This window comes from Gossypium arboreum, chromosome 12 (assembly GCF_025698485.1).
Source record: "Gossypium arboreum isolate Shixiya-1 chromosome 12, ASM2569848v2, whole genome shotgun sequence".
NCBI lineage: Eukaryota > Viridiplantae > Streptophyta > Magnoliopsida > Malvales > Malvaceae > Gossypium > Gossypium arboreum.
The window spans coordinates 755,869-781,675 of record NC_069081.1 but is presented as its reverse complement, the minus strand read 5'-3'; the positions used below and the strand labels follow the sequence as shown (position 1 = coordinate 781,675).

Here is a 25,807-nt window from a genome sequence, read left to right as displayed (position 1 = left end):
TTAAATTTTAGTAAAATCGTAATTAGATCTAGAGTTGAGCGTTGATTGAATCGAGTAAAAAAATTTCGAGTTAATTGAGTTGACGAGTCCTATTTTGTCATCCTAACTTGATTTGAAAAATTTTCGAATCGAATCAAATCGAGTCAAATCAAGTACAATTATTCAAGTTAAATTAAAACATTAAATATATCAAAATAAAATTTTGTTACAGTAGAACTAATTCTATATTAGAGCACATAAATTTGAAACCATATATATTTGAAAACTTTTTCAAAACAAAATAATAAAAGAAATAAAATATTTTAGTATGATAAACTTGAATTCATTAATTAATTTCAAAATTATTATTTTAGAAAACTTTTAAAACTTTAACTTTCTTTATATATTCTTTAGATTTTTTTATAATTTTTAAAAGATATAAATTTTAAAATTTTTATAAATATTTTCATTTTTTTGTAATTTTTATTGGAAGAGACCAATTTACTCATTTTCAAAATTGACAGGGAGCAAAGGGTATTTACACCGATCTATTATTCAAATTGTAAAGTTCAACTCGACTCAAGATTGAAACTTGATTTACTTATTCGAGTTTAATTTGGATAACTCAATTTATTTACTTCGAAATTCGAATTTAAAAAAAATAAATAAATCTTTTCTTATGATAAAATTTAATAGCATCCAAGCTACCAGTTATTTCAATAAAGCTGGTAGTTCCTTACTTTTTAAAGATGGCTCCTGATCTCCATAATTGGAGGGAGAGAGGGATTTACTGTAATGAAGTAAAATAATTTAAAAATTAATAATAAAGTTGTTGGAACCGGGTCAGAATGATTGGATCAAAAATCGATTCATATACTGGTTAGGATAAAAGGATCGAATTAATTTTTAAATGAACTATTCTATACAGATAAAAATTCGAAAATCAAAAAAAAAAATTGAAGTTTAAACCGGTTTATACATTTTTAATGGGTCGAATCAAATACCAGTGATGTGACCAATTCAAGTAACTCTTGGAGTTTTAAAACATTGATAACATGCCTGTCTTGGTAGGTCAGTTATCATCAAGAAACAAGTTGCAAAGCATGCTATTGCTATAGCCACAAACAAATAGTTGAAAAGACCATATTGTCTATAGAATGAGACAGCCTTACCAGCCATGGACCACCAACAGCTGCTAGTCATTGTCAATATTTAGTAATTTTAACAGCAATGGTGTTTTTTGTTCTGAAACAAAATCATGGTGCATTGTTTTCAATCTTTTCCTGTTGCATTTCTATGTTCAAATTCCTTTCTTTTTTTTATCTATTCGACATTTTTATGAATACCAGCAAAGCTTTGTCCACTTGTATCAAAAGTAAAGTAATCGAATGAAGGAAAAAAAAAATAACAGCTTGCAATAGCATGTCTCTATGTGACTTCAATACATACAAGAAACCAACCTGGTAATTTTCACAAGACAGGGAATTCATTCTCACCTGGAATTGGAAAGTCCCTGGATTCCCATTTGTTTTTCATCATATTGCTTCAACCTTTTTCTCTTTTCCATTTTTATCAATATACAGAAACTTATAATACAAGAATTGAAGGAGACCATGGCCATTAAAGAGGACATAGAGAGAGGTAACGACAGTGTTTTCGAAAGCGCAGCTGTATCTCTCTTGCAAGATGAGAATGATATGGCCGGTAAGGAAGATGGATACACTGATCAAACAAGCAGCAAAGCAAGTCTCTGGATGGTTTACTTCAGTACCTGTGTTGCTGTGTGTGGTTCATTTGAGTTTGGATCTTGTGTACGTGTTCCCCCCCTATTCTAAAAAAATGTCCTGGAATGAGCTCAATTTGCTTGTAATATTGCTTCTTTAATTTGTAATGCTATAATTCAAGTCATTTTTCAGGCAGGCTATTCGTCGCCGACTCAGACAGCCATCAGGACGGATCTCTCTCTGTCTCTAGCAGAGGTACTTTTTGCTTGTAATAACTCAATTGGTATGTTCACTAACAGAAGCAACTTCACACTGATGCAGTTGATATTTGAACGTGCAGTATTCAATGTTTGGTTCTATATTGACTTTTGGTGCAATGATTGGTGCGATCACAAGTGGACCGATTGCTGATTTTATCGGTCGGAAAGGGGTAAGTTGAGAAATCATTGATTAATATGCATGCTAAGACTGCTGTCGATGATGACCCTGAAGTAACATCATGTGCATGCAGGCAATGAGAACAGCTACTGGATTTTGTGTTGGAGGGTGGCTTGCCATTTACTTCGCTGAGGTTTTAGTTTGCCCCCACCTATAAAATTAAACCAGAAATGCAGAAATATGACTTTATAATCTTTTTATCTGTCTTGATTGGAAACAAAAGGGAGCTTTGTTGTTGGACGTTGGAAGAATGGCAACAGGTTATGGTATGGGAGTCTTCTCGTACGTGGTGAGTTTCTATCTCTTCTAGCAATTCACTTCTGAATCTCTTGTTCAATGAACGTTACTCGTACACTTTCTCTTCTAAATGACTGTGATTCCTTTGTTGAATGCGTGACAAGGTACCAGTATTCATTGCTGAAATCGCACCAAAGAATCTTCGAGGAGCACTAACAACTATAAATCAGGTAACAAGAGCCTATTAAGTAGCAGTATTCGTTTATGATCATCACAATTTACTGAAGTTGTAAATGTAAATATCTAACCAGTCGTCAGTTTTATCTGACTATTTCTTATCTTATTATGCAGCTTATGATCTGCACTGGAGTATCTGTTGCCTTCATAATAGGGACAGTTCTAACATGGAGAACTTTAGCACTAACAGGTAAAAAAAATGTTTTAGCAGTCAATTCAAAGCACGGTGATGCCGAACATTATTCTGCCAAAACCATGTATATATGTGGGACTCACAAGTAGGGTGATTGCAGGACTTATTCCTTGCGCAGTTCTACTCTTTGGACTCTTTTTCATTCCAGAGTCTCCTAGATGGCTGGTAAGAAATAGCAATGAAAAGATGATGAAATCCTTTGTGTTTTTTTTACCCTGACATAGAGAATTACATGGGAAACTGGGAATGGCATAAAAATCTTAGATATAATGCAGGCAAAGATCGGACGTGAAAAGGAATTCGAAGCTGCACTACAAGATCTTCGTGGCAAGGATACTAATATATCAAAGGAGGCAGATGAGATTCGGGTTCTTAATCTAAACCTATCATCCTAACCAACAATGAAGATGAGTTAGAACATTATAGAGAAGATGTTTAAAAAAAAAGAACTTTATGTCATTGTTTGACAGGACTATATAGAGACCCTCGAACGGCTTCCAAAAGCCAAAATGCTGGATCTGTTTCAACGAAGATACTTGAGCTCTGTCATTGTAACTACAACTCTTTCTAAACCCTGTTTGTACAATCATATCAATCTTCATATAACAATTAGCGACCACAACATTGCACTCTTATATCTTAACTAAATGTTTCTTTACCATGCATTTATGTTTGATCAGATAGGAGTTGGACTAATGGTCTTTCAACAATTTGGAGGGATCAATGGTATCTGCTTTTATGTCAGCAATATTTTCGAGACGGCAGGTAACAAAACCTTCAAGTTGCACCCTGATGCACTGAGGAATCCGAGTTGAAAGAGCCTGTAGGGACTTATCTTTTATTAACATTGCTGCTTTTGTGTTTCAAATGTCTCAGGGTTTTCTGCAGCTGTTGGGACAATAATCTATGCTATTCTTCAGGTTTCATCTCTCCCTTTCCTTGAAATCCATGTACTTTCTTTCTAGCAAACAAGAACTTAAAAGCACCATTTGTGCAGGTTGTCATCACTGGCCTTAACACAACCGTTATCGATAAAGCTGGAAGAAAGCCTCTATTACTGGTATGTAAACAACAATTTTATAATCACGAGGTCCTCAAAATTGCTTTTGGTTTCATGGATAAGAAGATGAATCTCATATATGTTCCTTTCATGTAGGTTTCTTCAACAGGACTGGTCCTTGGTTGTATACTATCTGGGGTTTCATTCTATCTTAAGGTTAAAATGTCAAACTATATCATCTCTAACTATATATATACTTCCCTCTGTTGTAAACTACTAACATTTCAATAATCTTTGCCAACCAGGATCATAATTTGGCACTCGATGCAGTTCCCATTCTTGCTGTAACAGGCATATTGGTAACTTCATCACATAATATACTCATTCAATTTGTTCATTGGCAAACTATGACTTACCAGTTCTTCTGACAGAAATCTTAATTGATATCAGATATACATAAGTGCCTTTTCAGCTGGGATGGGTGCAGTTCCTTGGGTTATAATGTCTGAGGTAACAAAAAGAAGTGCCTGCAAGATTTACCATTAAGCTAATTGATGTACTAATCATTCAACTCTTCTTAACCATGCCATTTGGTTGCAGATATTCCCTATAAATATCAAAGGAGTGGCCGGAAGCCTTGCAACGCTGGTGAACTGGTTTGGTGCGTGGGCAGTTTCTTACACTTTCAACTTCCTTATGAGCTGGAGCTCCTATGGTAAATAGAATGCAATTTTTAGCAGCTTCAAGTTAAAAAAAAAAAATAGGCATTTGTGAGTTTAACAGCTACTCTTGTGGATTCATTGCAGGTACCTTCATTCTTTATGCTGCAATTAATGCAGGGGCTATATTGTTTGTGGTCACATTGGTACCTGAAACAAAAGGGAAAACCTTGGAACAAATTCAAGCAGCCATTAATGCATGAAAGCAGATTATCTTTGAGAGAATGAAGAGCATTTACAGATGCTTTACAAAATCAAACAAAAATGGATGCTACATTTTGGGCGATACAGTTATATTTTTATGATGGGAATGATTTATATCAAAAACTGGAGGAGAAATAAATACCAAGGCAACATCTCTTCACACAAAATAAAGCTAATGAGAAACAGACTTCTGTTAGCTTTTTCTATAAGATGAATTCTCAAATGAGAGGTTATTTAACATTCAAAATGTTATAAATTCTTAATATTTTCTTTCTACTTGTTTTTTGGTGTTTTATGTTAATGGTATCATAATTGATTATTTTTCAACTGGAGGTGAAAATCTAAATGATTACACTGAAATACTATTGTATGGCTTTCAAGATGTTAGTGCCAAGACTCAAAACTCTAAGTTTAAAGTTTTAATCACTTGAGCTGTAATCCAAAATTATGTTACTCGAATTTGGGTGTAAATATTAGATATATGTATGTATTTGACACAAGCTGAAAATTTTTTCATGTATTTGAAAGATCCTTAGAGATCATATTTTCGACCACAAGTGTCGTATAAAAATACAACATGGGAAAAAAAGAGTAATGAATTCACTAGGCCCTCCATTTGTTGACACTAACCCTCGTTTTCTTTTTTCCTTTTTTTCTCCTTTCAATACAAATTCTCCCGTTATGGTAATTAATTGGTTACCTAACTGAAAAGAATCTACTCAAACAAATAGATCATGTTCAAGCCTTGGAGGTTAAAAATTAAGCAACACTTGATGGTCAAACGTAAATGTAGATCTAAATCATATATTATATCATTATATGGAAAAGAAACAACCTTTATTAGATGGTTGTGAGCTATAAAAACTCTCTTCTATTTTTATCTTTTTCATACTTGTATAAACTATTCCAAAGACCCCAAAACAAAAACAAATGGCACATGAGGTTTGAAGGGACTTCTCAGAGCTCCTTTTCACCTATCTACCATTAACTCACTGGTCTTAGTCGAGCAAAATAGTTCAGTGAGCTATAGCATGTGGCTTAGCAAAACGTGCACATATGCGGTTACTGATCACGGTCCTACAAGCAGGACAGTCCTTCATCCGTTGTTTCTCATGGAGCTCATTGCATTTAACACAAAGGACCTGATGAGCACATGGAAGAAATACCACTATCTTCTCTTCCGATAAGCACATGACGCACTCCCGCTCCTGTTTCAGACCTCTGCTCCCTGAATAATCATTAATGTCAACCACCCTTTTAGAGAAACTTGGACTATGATACCCGTCGTTGACAGAAGAGCACTGGCCATTTCCACCATCGATGCAACCCCTAAGTGCTGCTATTTTTGAAGAATCCAGCTTCATCTTCAACTCGGATAACTTGTTCTCAAGCATTTTTATCTCCTCTCCATATTTCTTCATATCTTTTTCAGCTTTCAGCTTAATCTTATCCTCCTCCACTTTTGCTACAGCTTCAAGACGTTCTCTTTCCTTCCTTATGGAGGCAGCCTGAGCAAGGAACTTCTCCTTTGCCATCCTCTCCTCTTTCCATGTCATCTGCAACTTTCACCGTTTCTCATGAGAAAAATATAAGTAAATAGAATTAATCTATTTAAGGGCATAAAAAGCAAATAGAATTAATCTGTTTAAGGACATAAAAAGCTAAGTCCACTTCTCTAAGCACCTTCATGAAAATTGCCATAAAATGAAGACGGAAAATTTTGAATGAGAAAGTTGCCAAGAATACGACGTTTGACCATTCTTGGTATCGGCTTGTATAATTATGAATCCAATCTGCTGCTTAGCATAATCAATAATTGTCTTTACTGGCTTATAGATCTAGATGGTACACAACCTGTCAGGGGTTTGCAAAGTCTTGCCATCCTTTTGACTAATTTCATGATAATTTGCAAAGAAGACAGATTGGTACCTGTACACATTTTTGCAAATTCTTATGGTCTCTTAGAGTTTTATACTTTATTGTTTTCTCTTGGGGGCATGTTATTCAATAATCTGTCTTCTCCTCATCTTACCATTCTATAACCTCCCAAATCTATTTAGTTAGGGAAGATTAACAGCCATATATTAACTTAACAAGGCAGAAGTAAAATATACTTTAAGGTTTATTTAGCAAGTCAATGAGCATTTTGACGGTGAACCATACCTCAATTTGGCTGTAGATATTTTGAGCCTTGCCTACTTTCCTTTTCAGCTCTGTTGCCTTCTGCTTCTCCGATGCAAGCTCCTCCTGAAGCAAGCTCCTCTGTCCTTCCCATGACTGAATATCCTTAAGTGCTTTTTGTTCTCTCTCCAATGCCTCTCGACAACTTACAGCTGAAGCAATAGCTTGTGATTTAGCAACCTCCATCTCCATCTTCAGCATAGAATGCTCCACCTCAAGCTTCTGAACAGTATTGTTAGCATCCTCAACCTGACTAGTTGCGTTATTCAACGCAAACTCCATTTCAGACAGCCTCTTCATGGTATTCTCCTCCATGATTTCCTTTTCCCTTTTGAGCTGTTCTACTTCTTCCTTCTCTTGCCTCAGTGATTTAAGTTCAGCTTGGTCCTTGCTAAGCCTTCGAGCAGCCTGCATGACCTTCTGATTGGTCCATTGAGTCCAACTATCTAGTTCATTCTGCAGTTCCTCTATCCTTGGAACAAGCTTCAAAATCATTTCATCCTTCTCATTTTGTGGGATGTATTTTCCTAGAGATTCATCATATGGAATTCCAGCACAGTAATCGATTGACTTAGAAGACATAGAAGTGCTGCTTTTGGCCTTTGGAGTGGGTTTCTTTCCTGCATCTTGTTCAGGTGTCTTAGAAGATTTTGAGGTTCCTCCTTTAGATTTTGGAACAGGTTTATTTTCCAAAGACAATGAAGGTGCAAGCCCAGTATTTGCAGTTGGAACTGTAGATTTAGTACCCTTCAATGTTGAAGAATCATCTGCCGCATGATGACTTTCATCAGCTAAAGCTCCAGCTTCCATAACCACATTTGGTGAAGAATCTTTCATATGCACAGCTGGTAATTCAGATGGAGACTTCATTCTCTTTTCAACAACAGAACTGCCAGAGGCAGCTAGTTTCACAGCTCTAAAACTTTTCCAATAAGCCGCCCTGTTAATTTCCATATTGAAGGATTTTTTCCGGACTGCAGCTAGTTCCTTTTTGGAGCGTCCCTTTCTACCAATCCCTGTTTTTTCTTCAGAGATAGATGCAACCGGGACATAATCTCCAGAAACACTCCTAGAGACCAAAAATTCTTTCTCTGGTGTCATCCCTTCATAAGGAGGAGGACTTTTGGGTTTAGGTAAATTAGGAAAACTTCCAAATTTGAGTGCTTCAGGGGACAATGAAGGTTTTGAACCATTGGACTCATTCGAGATTGAAAGTTTAGTTTCGGGATTTTGAGTTCCCACTCTCGACTTGGGGTTAGAATCAGAGGAGCTCTCTCCAGAGACTTCCACACAACCTAAATTACGCAAAATATCTCCTTCCACTTCACATGCCACGGAAATGTTTAGGTCAAACATTAACAACCACCACATTGCTTCTGCAATAGATAGACATGGTTTAACCTCTCTAAGCACACTAATCATCTCCAGCATTGTATACACCACTAGCTGCTGCAAATCCTCGAACAGATGAATCGAAATATCACCTTCTATCCCTTTCTTCAAGGAAGCAATAGCATCATTCACAACATTCGACACAAGATCTTTACCCCCTTGATAGAGACCATGCCTCGAAATGGCCTTTTCCGCGACATCTTCCTTAAATCCACACTCAACAATCTTTTTAATAGCGTTCCGGAAAATCATTTGCAAATTAGATAACAGTAATTCCTCAAGTTGACAAGCAATTGGATCATCCCAATCAGCAGGTTCAAAAACTTCACTAAGAGATCCCATAGAGGATTCTACCTCCAATGGTCCAAGTACAGGGCCTCTGAATATCTCCAGAGGTAATGCGTAAGAAGCGAATTCACTCATGGACAAAGGAACAATAACCGGATTCTCTAAAGAAGGATCATCTAATTTTCTCTTGTTCGTACTTCCTTTATCCTGATGTAAGATAGAAGTCCCTGGTTTGCAAGCAATACTACCACCACCACTATCATTCTTTTCACCCATCTTATGAACAACAATAAAAAATATCTCAAAATTTCCAAATAAATTCTCTCTCCCACTCAACAAACCCTGTATGAAGAAGAAAACAAGCAGGAGATAAACATGTGAAAATTCAACAAAAATTATGAATTTGGAAAAAAACCAGTTGCTAATAGAAATGAACAGCAGAGTGACATACTGATATACAGTGTAACTTTAATGCAAATTAAAGCATACAATACTCCAATAAACAGACACTAATAATACACTAATGAAAAACCATCAACAACAAGTTAACTACAGCTTACAATAAGATTCAAATTCTAAAAAAATCCAACTTTATCCTCAAAACAGATAAATACATGATACACACACACACAGACACGCACAAAATAAATAAATAAATAAACACGACAAGAAGTTGAAAATTAAAAAAAGGAAAAAAAAACCGAAAATCTATTTTAAGCAAGAAGTAGAGAGGGAGAGCAAGGGACGAAGAAAACGACATACTAGGAGTGGATTTCGATTGGAGCGGAGGAAATAGATCCTTTTTGGGAGGTGGAAGCCGCGACTTGGGCCGTAGATCTAGCCTTTTTAGGGATTTTTTTGAAAACCCAATCTGGTACCCAAAAAAAAGAGGGCAATGAGAGTTCGGAGATGGAATTTCGGAGTAAAAAGATACCGGCGGGCGGCGGGCGGTGGCAGCAAACAATGAGTGAGAGTAGAGGAGGATGAATTAAAGAAGCTGAAGAAATATAATAAAATAAGATTTTACGGAGTTTATTCAAAGCGTTATACGGCACCGTTTAAAAGCGGTACAAGACAAGACAATTTAAAAACATTAAAATTAATTTTCTACTTTAATTTATATAAATTTTGTCTTTACGAAAATTTTAAAAAAGATTCTACTTTAATTTTTACAAATTTTGTCTTTGTGCTTGCAAAAATAAAAAACTTAATAATAAAATTAAATTTTATCCTTTATAAATAAAGTCAATTAAAAGATAGATGCATCAAACATAAACATAAAAAACAAATTTAATTGGAAAAAATCAGCATTAATATACACAAAAAAACCATAATTTTTTTCCTTAGAAAATTTGAAGAACCAAAAAAGAAAATGCAAAATGAGACACTCTGTTTCTCATACCTAGAAAAGAAGAGGAGTAGAGCAATGGAGGAGGAGAAGGAGAAGGAGAAGGAGAGCAACCATTTTTCTTGTTTTTGGTGCGTTACATATTACAATGAAGGGAAAGTTAAATTTGTAGTGGTTTAGTATATAATCTATAAATGGCACCCTTTTAAATTTTCTGATTTTATTGCCATTTTTTGGAAATATTTATTACCAACATTAGCTTTATATACTTAAAAAAGGACTAATAGAATCTATTACTCCTTTTATTATCTCATTTGTTGATACATTATTATGTAACTGAAAGATATATTTGAATATTTTATTTTGATTTAATTATGTACGTTTATATTTATTTATTTATATATTAGATAAATATAATTATTTGTGTATAAAATACGTAAAATAATTTTATATCGATGATTGTGTTCAGTATTTTATGAAAATTAAATCAAATGAACAATTCGTGTATTAAATTATACAAAATCAAAGTTTATGTATAGCATTGTATATTTTATCGATGTTTATCATTCATCCATTCTCTCTCTAAAATTTCATATCATTAATTAATTTCCACATTTCCCCTTAGCCTACACTTTCTCTTGCCGTTCCCGTCACCACTACAACCTCACCGAAATCAATCATCAAGCCCCTAAACCAAAACATCCTTTCATAATCGAGCCACCATCAGGGACGAAATCAAGGGGGACTAGTAGGGACCTCTGTCTCTAAAAATAAAAAATTTTCCATTTAAATACTTTAACCCTCAAAAAATAATAAAAATTTGATTTAATCCTTTAAAATTTATAAAGATACAAATTATTAAAAAATGAAATTACAAACATTACGACTTATCATCGCCACCTAACCAAAATCTCCCATTTTCTTACAACCCACAACCTAAGTCACTATCATAGTCTTTTATCATTCTACCACTAAACCCAATCCCAACAATAAAATCTTCCTGTCAATAAAAAAAACCTGCAAGCAATAAGTAAACTGCAACAAAAATTCAAGCAACTCATTTAACTGTATCTTTAAAATCGAAAGCAACAGAGGAGAGAAAAAGAAGGCTCGAACCCAACCACATCTAAGGAGTTTTGGTTGTCCTGCAAATCCGAATGGTGGAGCTGCAAAGGAGATTGCGAGGAAGCACTAGTTTTGAACGAAGGACGACTAGAGTGCCAACGTTGGAGATCGAATAAGAAGGAGCTGAGAGTTTGAGAATCATTTTGGATTATTCTTGAAGCTTTCTGGAAAATTCAAGCTCGGATTCATGTTTAAGACGTTAAGATGAATAATGGATCAATGCCATTATTTAAGTCGGTGGCGGAGCAACAACATTGGCTGCATGAGAGGAAGGAAATGTGTTTTTATGGTTTATTATGGAGACGAAGAAAGAAGAAAATTTTAAATATTTTATGTAAATAAAAAAAAAAGTAAAGAGAAAGAAGGGTTTGGAGACCCATTTGCCGTAGAAAAGGAGAAAAAATTAATTAGGTGGAAATTAATAAATAACGTGGAATATAAATCAATACCTAAATTATATATATTTATAATTGGCTTGCATACTCGTGATAAAGCAAATTACTTTCAACTCATACAATATAAGTATGATTATTCTTGTGATTCGAACTTACAACATGAGTTTTGAAGATAAGGGAGAGGAAACAATGGTGGAAGGAGGTCCAATGCAGGAAGGGGAGAGGAAGAGGAAGAGGGACGAGGTGGGGGATTTTTATTTTACTTAATATTAAAATAATTATATTTATTGAAAATCTTTATTTTTTTTATAAATTTCTTTCATTTTTTAGAATTAGGATTTAATTGATATCGTTTGTAAATTTTGAAAGTTAATTTTTTAAAATTATGACTAATTAAATTGATATAATATGTAAGCTAAAATTATTATTATACCAAACTTTTTAATTATATGTTAACTTGTTATTTGTGATTTTAATGTGAGTTGAGTACTTAAATTACAAACATTAATTTGGATGCTTAAATTTTATTTTTTAATAATTAAGTGACTATATATATAATTTACCCTTAAGATAAACACCTAATACCACTAGACAAAAAGTCAAGGTTGAGTTTATAAACATATATTAAGAAAATATTAAACTAAAACCATATAACTAAGGTTAACAAAATTGAAACAAAGATTTTCAAACTTGTAAGGTTATTTTTTATTTTTTTAATTTAAAATATAAATCAAATTATTTAATATTGTTAAAATTTTTAATTTTTTATTAAATTTATTGGTGTGAAATTTAAAATTCTAAAAAATACTTATTTAATTGTCATGCAACAAAAAAGTTTGAACCTGAATATAATATCAACAATTGAACTTGAATTCTTCAATCTGAAAAGTCAAAAGACTAAATTATTCAAAATAAAAGTTGAGAGATTAAATTCTAAATTTACAAATAATACAGTGCTCAAAAATAAAATTTAACCATTTTGTTTTCTTTGTAGAACTTTCTGACGTGGCAGTTATGATGACATGGCAAAAACCCGAATGGGCCTATTCGGACACTCTTTGGGCTTTAGGCCCATTTTTTTAATTTAAAAAAGGAGTTATAAAAGACCAATTTCAGCCTATTCCGGAAAGTAACACTGAAAGATGACTGGACCTTGCTTCATTTTCTTCTTCCTTCTCTTAAACTTGCTTCCATTCTTTCAAACTCTCGAAGCTTCTGACTGCTCCATCAAAGGTAACCCTCTTTTCATTCCTCTTCTTTTCTAAGTTTGCTTCAGTCTTTCACCAATTTTCCCTCGTTTTCGAATCGGCTCGTTTTTGTTTCCACCATAGTTGCTTTATATTGACCTGGAGAAAAAAACATTGGAGATTGCAGCAGTTCCTTGATCATTGATTTATGCGGAGTTTACTTTATTTATTTGTTCAGTCAATACGGGTCAAGTTCATTAAGAAGATTGCTAGGATTTCTTCAGTTTTTTAATGGCTGATTTTGTGTGAAATAATATATATTTTGGTGTTTTTTGATACAGGGTTACCTCTGGTGAGGAACATTGCTGATCTTCCACAGGATAATTATGGAAGAGGAGGTTTATCCCATATAACTGTTGCTGGTTCTCTCTTGCATGGGTTGAAAGAAGTATGCAGTTTATTTAGAGATATAATACTATTTCCTTTTTGTAAATTGGCCTACTTTTCTGAATTTTCACAAATAATTGTATTTTTATGTAAATTTGAATAGAGTTGAATATTCTCCATAGAATAATTGTTTTTGGGTTTTGCTTAGGTTGAGGTTTGGCTTCAAACATTTGCACCAGGATCGCGCACGCCGATCCATAGGCACTCTTGTGAAGAAGTTTTTGTTGTTCTCAAGGGCAGTGGCACTCTATATCTCGCCTCGAGTTCTAATAAGTACCCTGGAAAACCGGAGGAGCACTTTATATTTTCGAATAGCACGTTTCATATCCCTGTCAATGATGCTCACCAGGTAAAATATTTTCACTATTATGAATGTGATGATGTGAAGAACCATAGGAATCTCGAAACAGAGACAGTTTTGTCGTAGGGTTCGCATGTAGTAAGATGATGTGGTTATTTATCACCTTTTGAAAAATAGTAGGAATCATGAAGCAACAAAATCCTCAGAGGATTAAGAAACTTTGATCATTTCCCTAGCCAATGCTATGCATCAATAATCGACATGATCGTATTAATCTTTACTTTATGAGGTTATGCAAAATGCATTGCCCCTTTCTTCACTTCAATGCTATCAAAGATGCTAATATCCTTCTATTTTTGTTTAAGTTTAACCTCCTTCTTAACTTTGGAAAACGTTCTTTCTGTTGGTGCAATCTAATCTTGCTTGGTAGTTGCCACTGATTTGGAGGATTGTTAATGTTTTCGTTTTAATTAGGTATCTCCACTAGATGCAAGTTTGGAGTGTGAATGTGCATTTCAGTTTAAGCACTAACATATGCTATAGTCTTTAGGTTAAAGATTTGATGACTGTAAGAATTACTATGACATTAGGTGAAAGGGAGGGAAGGACCCGATGAACAATGATGTCACTATGATGAATTTCACAGACGTTCCTTGTTTTTCAATTATTCTTGATTGCCATTGCAGGTCTGGAATACAAATGAACATGAGGATTTGCAAATGCTTGTGATAATATCTCGGCCGCCTATCAAAGTGTATGTAATTTTTCTTCTGTCTCGTTTTGCATCAACATTTTCACCATTAGTTGATGGATGTCCTTTTATATTTCCTTTGTCCAGTTGAAAACCATGGTTGCTATCTTTGGCTTTCACCCTTCCAAATGTTTGCTGGTTGACACATTTTAGTTCTTGCTAGTTTCGAATGACATCTTCCTAACATTTAAAATAAACGAACTGAAAGCACCCATTCTCAAAGCACTTTGCCTTGGTTTTTATAGTCCTTTAAGTTGCGATAGTAGAGTACATCAAGATGGAATTTACTTACCTTGAAACTTTAACTACCCTTTACTCAATTAAGAGAAAGAAAAGTGGGAGCAGTTGTTTGGAAGCTTAAAGCAAAGGCTGTCCATGTATCTTTTAAAACATGACCCACATTTTCTTTCTCTAAACATGTTCCATTGCCATTGTTACTTGTTTAAGAACTCAAGAATGAACGACTGTTTTAGCATGCATGCATCATGATTGCAATCCCACCTGTTGATGTTTCCTGCATGATTGAAGATGTTGCTCAAGTTACTATATGCTAAATAGAATTTAAAGAACATTATTGGGTGCGATTGTTCATTCTTGTAACCCGACAACTGTATATTTTCAACAAATTTTCTTGTATGAAACTGAAAATGCATCCCTTGTTTTGCTAGTTCCTTGTGATACTTTTCCTTGATTCTCTCATTCATGAATCATGAGGATGATTTCTTTTCTATTGAAATTTGCATTTAGGTTCATATATGAAGATTGGTTGATGCCTCACACTGCGGCTAAGTTGAAGTTTCCCTACTATTGGGATGAGCAGTGCTTTCAAGTACCTCAGAAAGATGAGCTTTAATTTTTGAAGACACGCCCTTCACATGCTACTATATGAGCACTGTAATGGGGCCATTCCCATTACTGCTCAGATTACTTTACAAATTACATAAAGATTACAACATCTTAGCTTAGCTTGTATATTTTCCCACTCATTTGAAGTCTGAATCCATTTTCTATTTTCATTTCATTTGACACTTCCAAAATCAATTGATGGTTTCCTTGAAACTTCTCATCCCTCTGTTCCCAATGAAGAGTTAAAATATGGCACTCTTCACAAATTAGGTGAAATTAAAATATAAGGATTAAATTTAAAATTAATTTTAAGCAATTTTATGTAAATTTGAATAGAGTTGAATATTCTCCATAGAATAATTGTTTTGGGTTTTGCTTAGGTTGAGGTTTGGCTTCAAACATTTGCACCAGGATCGCGCACGCCGATCCATAGGCACTCTTGTGAAGAAGTTTTTGTTGTTCTCAAGGGCAGTGGCACTCTATATCTCGCCTCGAGTTCTAATAAGTACCCTGGAAAACCGGAGGAGCACTTTATATTTTCGAATAGCACGTTTCATATCCCTGTCAATGATGCTCACCAGGTAAAATATTTTCACTATTATGAATGTGATGATGTGAAGAACCATAGGAATCTCGAAACAGAGACAGTTTTGTCGTAGGGTTCGCATGTAGTAAGATGATGTGGTTATTTATCACCTTTTGAAAAATAGTAGGAATCATGAAGCAACAAAATCCTCAGAGGATTAAGAAACTTTGATCATTTCCCTAGCCAATGCTATGCATCAATAATCGACATGATCGTATTAATCTTTACTTTATGAGGTTATGCAAAATGCATTGCCCTTTCTTCACTTCAATGCTATCAAAGATGCTAATATCCTTCTATTTTGTTTAAGTTTAACCTCCTTCTTAACTTTGGAAAACGTTCTTTCTGTTGGTGCAATCTAATCTTGCTTGGTAGTTGCCACTGATTTGGAGGATTGTTAATGTTTTCGTTTTAATTAGGTATCTCCACTAGATGCAAGTTTGGAGTGTGAATGTGCATTTCAGTTTAAGCACTAACATATGCTATAGTCTTTAGGTTAAAGATTTGATGACTGTAAGAATTACTATGACATTAGGTGAAAGGGAGGGAAGGACCCGATGAACAATGATGTCACTATGATGAATTTCACAGACGTTCCTTGTTTTTCAATTATTCTTGATTGCCATTGCAGGTCTGGAATACAAATGAACATGAGGATTTGCAAATGCTTGTGATAATATCTCGGCCGCCTATCAAAGTGTATGTAATTTTTCTTCTGTCTCGTTTTGCATCAACATTTTCACCATTAGTTGATGGATGTCCTTTTATATTTCCTTTGTCCAGTTGAAAACCATGGTTGCTATCTTTGGCTTTCACCCTTCCAAATGTTTGCTGGTTGACACATTTTAGTTCTTGCTAGTTTGAATGACATCTTCCTAACATTTAAAATAAACGAACTGAAAGCACCCATTCTCAAAGCACTTTGCCTTGGTTTTATAGTCCTTTAAGTTGCGATAGTAGAGTACATCAAGATGGAATTTACTTACCTTGAAACTTTAACTACCCTTTACTCAATTAAGAGAAAGAAAAGTGGGAGCAGTTGTTTGGAAGCTTAAAGCAAAGGCTGTCCATGTATCTTTTAAAACATGACCCACATTTTCTTTCTCTGAACATGTTCCATTGCCATTGTTACTTGTTTAAGAACTCAAGAATGAACGACTGTTTTAGCATGCATGCATCATGATTGCAATCCCACCTGTTGATGTTTCCTGCATGATTGAAGATGTTGCTCAAGTTACTATATGCTAAATAGAATTTAAAGAACATTATTGGGTGCGATTGTTCATTCTTGTAACCCGACAACTGTATATTTTCAACAAATTTTCTTGTATGAAACTGAAAATGCATCCCTTGTTTTGCTAGTTCCTTGTGATACTTTTCCTTGATTCTCTCATTCATGAATCATGAGGATGATTTCTTTTTCTATTGAAATTTGCATTTAGGTTCATATATGAAGATTGGTTGATGCCTCACACTGCGGCTAAGTTGAAGTTTCCCTACTATTGGGATGAGCAGTGCTTTCAAGTACCTCAGAAAGATGAGCTTTAATTTTTGAAGACACGCCCCTTCACATGCTACTATATGAGCACTGTAATGGGGCCATTCCCATTTTACTGCTCAGATTACTTTACAAATTACATAAAGATTACAACATCTTAGCTTAGCTTGTATATTTTCCCACTCATTTGAAGTCTGAATCCATTTTCTATTTTCATTTCATTTGACACTTCCAAAATCAATTGATGGTTTCCCTTGAAACTTCTCATCCCTCTGTTCCCAATGAAGAGTTAAAATATGGCACTCTTCACAAATTAGGTGAAATTAAAATATAAGGATTAAATTTAAAAATTAATTTTTAAGCAAACAAGTGGACAACAGTGTCTTGAAACTGAACCGGTCTGGTTTACCGTCAAAAACCAACAAGAAATAGACCCTCCACCCCTTTTTGATGCGCTCTTCAAACCCATAGTTTCGCTATTATTTAACTATTCAGAAAACACAAACTTAACAAAAAAAACTTTGGTTTTTTCCCCCAAATTTTATCCATAATTTTCATTTCCCTTTCATTTTCGATTCTTCAACCCAGGAAACCCTAATATTTCTTCATGAATTTCTTCAAATCAGTTTTCGCGGATGATCCGGATCCTCCTAAACCCCAACTCGAATCCGATTCCCCCAAAGCCGATTACTCCACTCCCGATTCTTCTCCCAGAGTGCCCGATTCCAACCCTAACCCTAGCGGATGGAGCTTCGGCGGCCTGATCCAAACGATAGCAACCAGATCCGAATCCGTCATCGAGACTTACCGTCGCGATCTCGAAGAATTCGGGTTGGGTCTGAAAAAAGAAATCGAGGTAGCTCAGGGTTCATTAGGGAACGTAGGGCAAGTCATTGATGAGTTCGGGAACACGGTTATAAAGGGAACGACTCAGATCATCAATCAGGGCAAGGATGCAATACTAGCTGCCGATAACGAATCCGATTCCTCTTCCTCCGAGAGTAAGATCACCCAACGGAGCTTGAACTCGAAACGGTACAGTCGATTCGATGCTCAAGTGAGGGCAATTCAAGGGGATATTAATACTTACATCGAGGAGCCAGAGGATTTGGAGGATTACAAGAAGTGGAAATCAGGGTTCGGTTTGGAAGAGAAAAAGGAAGAGATTGAGAGATTGATGGAAGAGAATGGGGAAATGGGAAGTATTTATAAAAGGGTTGTTGGTGTTTCAAATGGGGTTGATCATGAGACGTTTTGGTGTAGGTACTTTTATAAGGTTTTCAAGCTTAAGCAAGCTGAGGATATGAGGGTTAAGCTTGTTAATAGAGCGATTTCTAGGGAAGAAGAGGAGGAACTGAGTTGGGATGTTGATGAAGATGAGGAAGAGGAAGAGGTGGATGAGAGAAATACGGTGCCGAAGGCGAGTTTGAAGAAGCAAGATGTGGATAAGAAAGAAAAAGATGATACTGTGAAAGATAAGGCAGAAAAAAGTGATCTTTTGGAGAAAGAAACTGTGGGAGAGAAGGGTGAAAAAGATGTTCTTTTGGAGAATAAGGATCAAGTTGTTGTTGAGAAGGCAAATGAAAACAATCCCGTTGAGAAAGTAAAGGGTAATGTTGATGAATCAAGTAGTGGCAATATAGTAACTGAGAAAGTTAATTTGGAGAAGAATGAGGAGGTATGCAAGGATGATTCAATGGCGAAATCTGTTGAGAAAGTAGCTTCTGAAGCTAAAGACGGAGAGAATAAAGAGCCTAGCAATGGCAAAGGTAAAGACAGTGACATTTCAGTGGCGTCAAGCCATCCATCAATGGTTGAGGAGGAGGAAGAGGAGGATCTTGGGTGGGATGAAATTGAGGATCTCAGCAGCATTGATGATAAGAAAGAAACTCATGGTGGGAGCCCGAGCTCCAATAGGGATGAGCTGAGGAAGAGACTAAGTACAGCTGAAGAAGAGGAGGATTTAAGCTGGGATATTGAAGACGATGACGAACCGATTAAAGCTTGATGAAAAGCGTTAAGTTTCATCTGAAATTGTTGATGTTTATTGCTCATAATTTGCTGCATTGTTTCCTTTTTTTTCCCTTGTGTTCCTCATATTTGTCCCCTGGATTCATTTCTCGTTTGAAATGCAAAAATCTGTTATTGTGTACCCTTTACACTTGAAATGAAATTGAAGCATCTGTGTACATATTAAAACTGCTTTTACACGTATCCATTTTTACAAACCATGATTTTGCTTCTTCATTATGGCCAACAAAAAAATAAAAAAGAAGCAGCAGCAGCAGCTTGGGTTTTAAAGGACTGAGATTAACATATTGATGTGATCTTGAACATGAGGCTTTTAAGTTTATCAACTGCATCTGCTAGGCATTTGAGAAGTTGTTTGATGTTTGCATTTTAATGGGTGCTAATGAAAGTTTAGATGCTATAATTTGGTGTTATCCTCCTAATCAAGGGTTCCATTTAGGAGAGCATTTGCATAACCCTGTTAGGAAAATTGCCAAAAAAAGTAATCATATCTAAATTAATTCAATTAAACAAAAAGTAGTGACATTTAAATAGAGAGTTTAGGCCTTTGCAAGTGAACTCTAAGACTGCCGCATCATAAAACCTTTTTGGAGTCATATAAGCATTCCTGCCGCTATGCTTCCAAGTTTTATTCTACCCTCCAAGGATTGGCTGATTACTAAAGGCCTAGACACCCCTGGAATCTCGTCTAAGCTTACTGCCATCGTCTCAAACACACTGACATCTGCTGCTGAAGTCTTTTCTCTTACTAGTAAGCCTCTGCACACTCGTCATGTCTTTCAAATGGAATCTACCTAACCCTGGTTGGTCATGTCTTTTGTAACCTGTATGAAAATTGATGTCAAATTGGTGACCTAAAATGTAAATTACCTTCAGGTTTGTAAGGTTTCCTCGTTATATGCCATGCGTGGTTTATATATTTAAATTAAATTTTACAAAGTTTGTATTAATTATTTAAAAACAATTAAAATTTATTAGAATATAGAGATATATTTGAAAGTAATATATAATAAATTAACTTATGTTTTGAAATTAATTGAGTTTAAGTCATATTGGGTTTGAGTTTTAGGCTTGATTTTTATTATATCTGAGCTCAATATTGTATTTATCAACTTTTGTAATTTTATTATTTTATTATTTTGAATTTTTATAATTATTAAGTATTTTAAGTTATTTAGAAGTTTTATGTCAATAAAAAATTTAGTTTAAAACTACTTAAGAGTTCTAGTATATTCAAGAGAGTTTTATTTAGATTTATTTAATTAGTCTATATAAAGGTCTTTACATCGTACACAAAATTATTTTTTGAGTTTTTCTTTTTAAATTTTTTTATTGTTCTTTTAAAAGAGTTTGAACAATTTTTCATAATTTTCATCTATCTTATTTTAATTGCTTTCTTTATTTTTTTATCGACTTGAATTGTTTTGCGTTTTAGGTTGTATCAAAATCTAAATTTCTTTTCTAATGTCTAAAACCCTAAGTTAAATCTACAACTTGGACAAACTTATAATCTTGTTTTTGCTATCATGTGATTTTTGGTTCCTAAACTCAATAATTAGGTCCATTTATATTCTGTAAAAGTGTAATTACATGCAGGGGCGGAAGGCTTGATCTTTACCCCTAAAATAGGAAAATTTTCCTTTAAACCCTCTAAAATTTATAAAGTTAGAAATTAATATATAGTGAAGCATTTTGATCCTTCAAAATGATAAAATTATAATTTAGTCCTTATAAAAATAATAATAAAATTACAGTTTAGGTTTCACAAAAATATAATTTAATTTTATCTCCTTAAAAAATAATTCACTTAGCCCCTAATAATTGTACGGCATTATTAATTTAAAAAAAAAAAAAGAAGTAAACCAAAAAAGCTACAGAGAATAAGTCAAAGTTGATCCAATTACATGCTGAAATAACAAGAATGCCGAACAAGCCCTAAATTGATGAGAGTAAAGGAAGGAGTAAATGGTATTGGGCCGGTCAACGACATATTGATCTGAGAGAATGGGGCTGGTAATCAACATCACAGAGCCCTTTTTCTCTTCTTTCGCCCTAAAACCCTCGAATCGGAATAAAAAGCTAAAACCCTTCCCCAAAGGCCAGCAGCAGCAGCAACAACTACCCCCTGCCCCTATCTCTACCAGTGCCACTCTCTCTGTACATAAATTGCTTTGCTCTTTTTTTCTAACTACAGATCAAGAACCAAAAAGGATAAAACTATGGCTGCGGCTGTCCTCCGGAACCCTAATTCGAGGCGCCTTTTGTCATTCTCTTCCCCGATTTACTGGTCCTCTCGTGGCTTTATCTCTGCTTCCAACTTCTCAGTTTCCGATCTTCTCTCTGGAAATGAGGTGACAGTTCCCGCTAACGCTAACCCTTGGTGGAGATCCATGGCTACTTTCACTCGCACGTTAGTTTTCTTCCCTTTCCTCTTTTTGCTAAATAGATTAGATCTCTTTCTCTTTGTCACTTTCAACTCTCATATGTAAGCTTCTTTTTTGGGGTTTAGTTGGTATAATTTGTGACTTTAAAAGTAGAAATAGGCATTTCCTTTCTGTTTTTGGGATTTTGGTGTGGCTTACTGGCGGGTATCTGTTGAAACATGATATGAGAAATGGGTTTTCATCTGTAACTTTTGAAAATCGTTTTCTTTTTTTTTTTTCCAGAAAACCTCATGTTAATGTAGGAACAATTGGGCATGTTGATCATGGAAAGACCACACTGACTGCAGCAATCACAAAGGTTGGCTTATGGATATGTTTAATAGTTTCTTTCCGCAAATCATGTCACTTTGGAACAGTTCTGAATTAGTTATTAGTGTTAGAATAGTGATCTGAAGGCAAGTTCGGAGTTTTGTGAACAGGTTCTGGCTGAAGAAGGAAAAGCCAAGGCTATTGCCTTTGATGAAATTGACAAGGCTCCTGAGGAGAAGAAGAGAGGGATTACAATTGCCACGGTAGGTAACTTTTAATGCTATTGCTCTCTTGAATTGTTTCCCCCCTGCAAGGTTATCACGCTTGATTTGGTTTTGCAGGCTCACGTGGAGTATGAGACAATGAAACGTCACTATGCACACGTAGACTGTCCTGGACATGCTGATTATGTTAAAGTAAGCTGTTAACTTAATATGGTAAATCACGTTTCCAGAATCTTTTCCTGCATAACCTGGCTGGATATGTTACAGAAATGTTGTACCTTTCATGTTAAGAAGCATGCTATTTTATGTAAATGAAACTATAAGTGTTTTCTTTAGGGGGATGGGGATACTAGTTTTTGGACTTTCTATTGTTCTCTCATTACAACTTCAGTATTACTTAACCATCTTGAATTGTTGATAAGTTATGTTTATTAATGCATACCACAAACTCTTCAAACATCTTATGAACAGTGGCCTAATTATAATCTGTTCTGCAGAATATGATCACTGGTGCCGCCCAAATGGATGGTGGTATTCTGGTTGTGTCTGCTCCAGATGGGCCCATGCCACAGACTAAAGAACACATTCTACTTGCCCGACAGGTGGACACTGCTACTAATAGCTGTTTGGAACTTATTTACCATGTATATTTGTCCGTGGGTTTTAGAAGAAAGCTATTTACATATAAAAAAGTTTTTCTTCTGCAGGTTGGTGTGCCATCTCTCGTGTGTTTTTTAAATAAAGTTGATGCCGTTGATGATCCAGAGTTGTTGGAGCTTGTGGAAATGGAGCTTCGTGGTAAGTAGCCTTTTGAATTATTCTTGTTTGTTCGATGTTTTGGATTCTTGTAAGTAATTCACCTAAGTTTTTCTTTGCAACAGAGCTTCTTAGCTTCTACAAGTTTCCTGGGGATGAAATACCTATCATTAGGGGGTCAGCATTGTCTGCTTTACAGGGTACAAATGAGGAAATAGGGAAAAAAGCAATTTTGAAACTAATGGATGCTGTAGACGAATACATTCCTGATCCCGTCCGCCAGCTTGACAAGCCGTTCCTGATGCCAATTGAGGATGTTTTCTCAATTCAGGTAGAGGGCCATGCATTATTTTGGGCACTCGCTGAATCCATTGTTTTAGAAGCACTTCTTATGGCTTTGGTTATCATCAGTCTTGGTTATTCTTCCCTTTTTTATCCATCCAAATTCCTTTAGGATTGTGTTAAATGTCAAGTAACTGAGTTGTGACTAGAGGTGCTCATGGGCTGGGTCGGGTTTGGGCTGGGTCTAAGCATGATATTAACCTACATATGCTTGCCCAAGCCCAGCTTGGCCTAAAATTTGGGCCTGAAATTTTGCCCAAATCTGTCCATATTTGCAAAATACTAACAGAAGCCCATTTAAGCCCGCCCATATTATTTTTAAATTTTTTTAAAAATATTATATTATATTATTTTTAATATTTAATAATTTTATATCTTTTTAATTATTGAAATTTTTATATAGTATCTTAACATTATTTTAATGTTTACATTAGAGTAATATTATATATTTAGTATAAATTTATTTTTTTAATGTGTTCTAAATTACATAATATATAAAAATAACATAATATAAAGTATTATAGACTTAAAACGGGTTGTGCTGGGTTAGGCTCAGGCCTTGAATGTTCAAGCCCAAGCCCAACTCATATTTTAAACGGGCCTATTATTTTTGCCTAAACCATCTCAAATTTTGGGTGGGCCTTTGGGCCTGGGTGAGAAGCCCAGCCCATGAACAGGTCTAGTTTTGACTACAATATGGTTGTCATTTGCCCTTTTTCTGTTTCATTTTGTATGTTGACGTGGAGCTTAATGCTCGGAAATAGGAGTTTTTTCACATAAATTTGCATTTTCTTTTGTTGGAATTGCAACCATATTCTGGTCCCCTTCTGTATTTGAATAAACCCTTTCTAATGCATGTGTGAGCATATTTTGTGAGTAAAAGTCATAGAACTTTGTTACTATTACATGGTGGAAGTGGAATTTTTGGAGTTAAAGATTCTTAATTTAGGTCTGATGGTTTTGGTTTTGTCCTGAAGGGGCGTGGAACTGTTGCAACTGGCCGTGTCGAACAAGGAACCATTAAAGTTGGTGAAGAAGTTGAAATTTTGGGGTTAACACAGGTATATGTATATTTATATTGTCATTTTCTATGAAATCCAGATGTGTTTTCTTGAGACACATTAGCCGTAACTGATTCTGGAACTCTTATTCTGATTCAGTCAGCTTGATAAGGGTTGTTGATGAATGGTTCTGTTGGTTTGTTTTAATAAAATGTCTTCAGGGTGCACCTCTAAAAACCACAGTTACTGGGGTTGAGATGTTCAAGAAAATCTTGGATCAAGGACAGGTAAATGAACTGTTATAGAGACCTTGCTGCGCTATGGCTCTTCTGCATTTGTTATCCCGAATTTATGCTCGTGTGTTTTCTACTAGGCTGGTGATAATGTGGGACTTCTTCTGCGTGGTCTGAAAAGGGATGATGTGCAGCGTGGAATGGTAAATGGCACCAATTAAGCTTCTTTATGTCCACTTAGTTCTGTAGCAACAAATAGAACTTTTTGTAGTAACTGTGATCTGATTTCTTCCTACTGCTTAGGTCATTGCTAAACCTGGAAGCTTGAAGACATACAAAAGGTTTGAGGCAGAGATATATGTCCTCACAAAAGATGAAGGTGGACGTCATACCGCCTTTGAATCAAATTACAGGCCTCAGTTCTATCTGAGGACAGCAGATGTGACTGGAAAAGTGGAATTACCCGAAAGTGTTAAGATGGTTCTGCCGGGGGACAACGTTACTGCAACTTTTGAGCTCATCTCACCTGTGCCTCTTGAAGCAGGTAATCTATACAGAAATTCGTTTTCACATGTTATTGTATCAAGAAGAGGTTTGTTCACATGTTATTAAAGTCTCAAAGCTTAGAAAACTAGAGTCTCATCATGTTGCTTTCCATGAATGTAACAGGACAAAGATTTGCCTTGAGGGAAGGAGGTAGAACCGTCGGTGCTGGTGTAGTATCAAAAGTACTGAGCTAAGAAGTTGCCATTCCCATATTAATGCCTGGTTTTCTCCATCTTGTTGATCGCAGAAATGGAGAAATTGATAGAACAATCAGTTGGTGATATTTTCTGTTCTAGAATTACTAAAGAGATTGTTAGTGATATGAAAAATGAGGGCTGTTATTGAAATTATTTTGATTCAATTTCGCTGGTGGTTGGTAAGCAGTCAGCATGTTTTTCCCTGTTTCCACCCAAAAAATCACAATTGAACAGCTTTTTAATGTCATTGAAAATAATAGTCCTGTTGAACAGTGCTATAGTGCCATGTAAACTTGGTATTTTGCACGTCTTAATCAATCATTTTTCCTTGAAGTTGTTTCTTGTAATCCCTTTCCTGTCAAGAAAGAGAATTTAAGCGACCACCTAATGTCAATGACACAGTTAACCAAGCGAGAAAAAGATTGTTATTCTTTTGTTACAAATCTCTGAAATATTTTATGTTATCCAGCATCTTATAATCACCTACACCATTTATGTTGCATTTAAGGAATTGTGTGGAGAAGCAACTCCTAGTTTATTCATAGAGGTGACAATATTATTAGAATATTTATTTTGTTTGATTGATTTTATTACCTGGTGGAGGTGATGTAAAATTAGTCCTTTTTCTTAGAAATTTTATTGCGTTCCTTCATTGGACTCTCAAATTTCGTATAAAATTTTACTTTAGTTGCGAATTGTAATATTAAT

The 25,807-nt window shown here is 35.1% G+C and overlaps 6 protein-coding genes across 10 annotated transcripts; 5 read left to right on the top strand and 1 right to left on the bottom strand.

Moving 5' to 3' along the window:
- Positions 1–1,202: 1,202 nt before the first annotated feature.
- On the top strand, positions 1,203–5,190 carry LOC108479714 (sugar transporter ERD6-like 7). Of its 3 annotated transcripts, XM_017782458.2 has the most exons (19): positions 1,203–1,442; positions 1,563–1,790; positions 1,896–1,958; positions 2,044–2,133; positions 2,215–2,274; positions 2,365–2,430; positions 2,543–2,608; positions 2,730–2,805; positions 2,909–2,973; positions 3,084–3,176; positions 3,279–3,359; positions 3,489–3,573; positions 3,685–3,728; positions 3,806–3,868; positions 3,965–4,024; positions 4,114–4,167; positions 4,259–4,318; positions 4,409–4,523; positions 4,615–5,190. In XM_017782458.2, exons 2-19 carry the CDS (start codon positions 1,593–1,595, stop codon positions 4,728–4,730), a joined length of 1,455 nt encoding a protein of 484 aa, XP_017637947.1. In that variant the 5' UTR covers positions 1,203–1,442; positions 1,563–1,592; the 3' UTR covers positions 4,731–5,190. The 3 variants fall into 3 exon arrangements, with proteins under 3 accessions (XP_017637947.1, XP_052878745.1, XP_052878746.1); XM_053022785.1 differs by having other exon boundaries at positions 1,205–1,790; XM_053022786.1 differs by lacking the exon at positions 1,203–1,442 and having other exon boundaries at positions 1,665–1,790; positions 1,900–1,958.
- Positions 5,191–5,546: 356 nt separating this feature from the next.
- LOC108460979 (putative E3 ubiquitin-protein ligase RF298) lies at positions 5,547–10,102 on the bottom strand. 3 transcript variants are annotated; one of them, XM_053022783.1, is made up of 4 exons: positions 9,995–10,102; positions 9,355–9,463; positions 6,895–8,934; positions 5,547–6,287 (listed from the first exon to the last, which is right to left on the bottom strand). In XM_053022783.1, the coding sequence occupies exons 3-4, from the start codon at positions 8,866–8,868 to the stop codon at positions 5,748–5,750; spliced, it is 2,514 nt and encodes an 837-aa protein (XP_052878743.1). In that variant the 5' UTR covers positions 8,869–8,934; positions 9,355–9,463; positions 9,995–10,102; the 3' UTR covers positions 5,547–5,747. The 3 variants fall into 3 exon arrangements, with proteins under 3 accessions (XP_052878743.1, XP_017616200.1, XP_052878744.1); XM_017760711.2 differs by having other exon boundaries at positions 9,355–9,589; positions 9,995–10,090; XM_053022784.1 differs by lacking the exon at positions 9,355–9,463 and having other exon boundaries at positions 9,995–10,090.
- A 2,471-nt stretch (positions 10,103–12,573) lies between these two features.
- LOC108460489 (auxin-binding protein T85) lies at positions 12,574–15,199 on the top strand. Its single transcript, XM_053022832.1, has 5 exons — positions 12,574–12,693; positions 12,989–13,095; positions 13,243–13,443; positions 14,082–14,149; positions 14,894–15,199. Exons 1-5 carry the CDS (start codon positions 12,603–12,605, stop codon positions 14,997–14,999), a joined length of 573 nt encoding a protein of 190 aa, XP_052878792.1. The 5' UTR covers positions 12,574–12,602; the 3' UTR covers positions 15,000–15,199.
- Positions 15,032–17,336, top strand: LOC128285199 (auxin-binding protein T85-like). Its single transcript, XM_053022583.1, has 4 exons — positions 15,032–15,040; positions 15,373–15,573; positions 16,210–16,277; positions 17,021–17,336. The coding sequence occupies exons 1-4, from the start codon at positions 15,032–15,034 to the stop codon at positions 17,124–17,126; spliced, it is 384 nt and encodes a 127-aa protein (XP_052878543.1). The 3' UTR covers positions 17,127–17,336.
- A 165-nt stretch (positions 17,337–17,501) lies between these two features.
- LOC108460488 (uncharacterized) lies at positions 17,502–19,275 on the top strand. Its single transcript, XM_017760005.2, has one exon. The coding sequence runs from the start codon at positions 17,684–17,686 to the stop codon at positions 19,082–19,084; it is 1,401 nt and encodes a 466-aa protein (XP_017615494.1). The 5' UTR covers positions 17,502–17,683; the 3' UTR covers positions 19,085–19,275.
- Positions 19,276–21,127: 1,852 nt separating this feature from the next.
- LOC108460838 (elongation factor Tu, mitochondrial) lies at positions 21,128–25,432 on the top strand. The gene is made up of 12 exons (XM_017760514.2): positions 21,128–21,517; positions 21,774–21,849; positions 21,971–22,063; positions 22,142–22,216; positions 22,522–22,626; positions 22,732–22,822; positions 22,906–23,111; positions 24,100–24,183; positions 24,345–24,410; positions 24,497–24,559; positions 24,660–24,900; positions 25,026–25,432. The coding sequence occupies exons 1-12, from the start codon at positions 21,327–21,329 to the stop codon at positions 25,094–25,096; spliced, it is 1,362 nt and encodes a 453-aa protein (XP_017616003.1). The 5' UTR covers positions 21,128–21,326; the 3' UTR covers positions 25,097–25,432.
- The last annotated feature ends 375 nt before the right edge of the window (positions 25,433–25,807 follow it).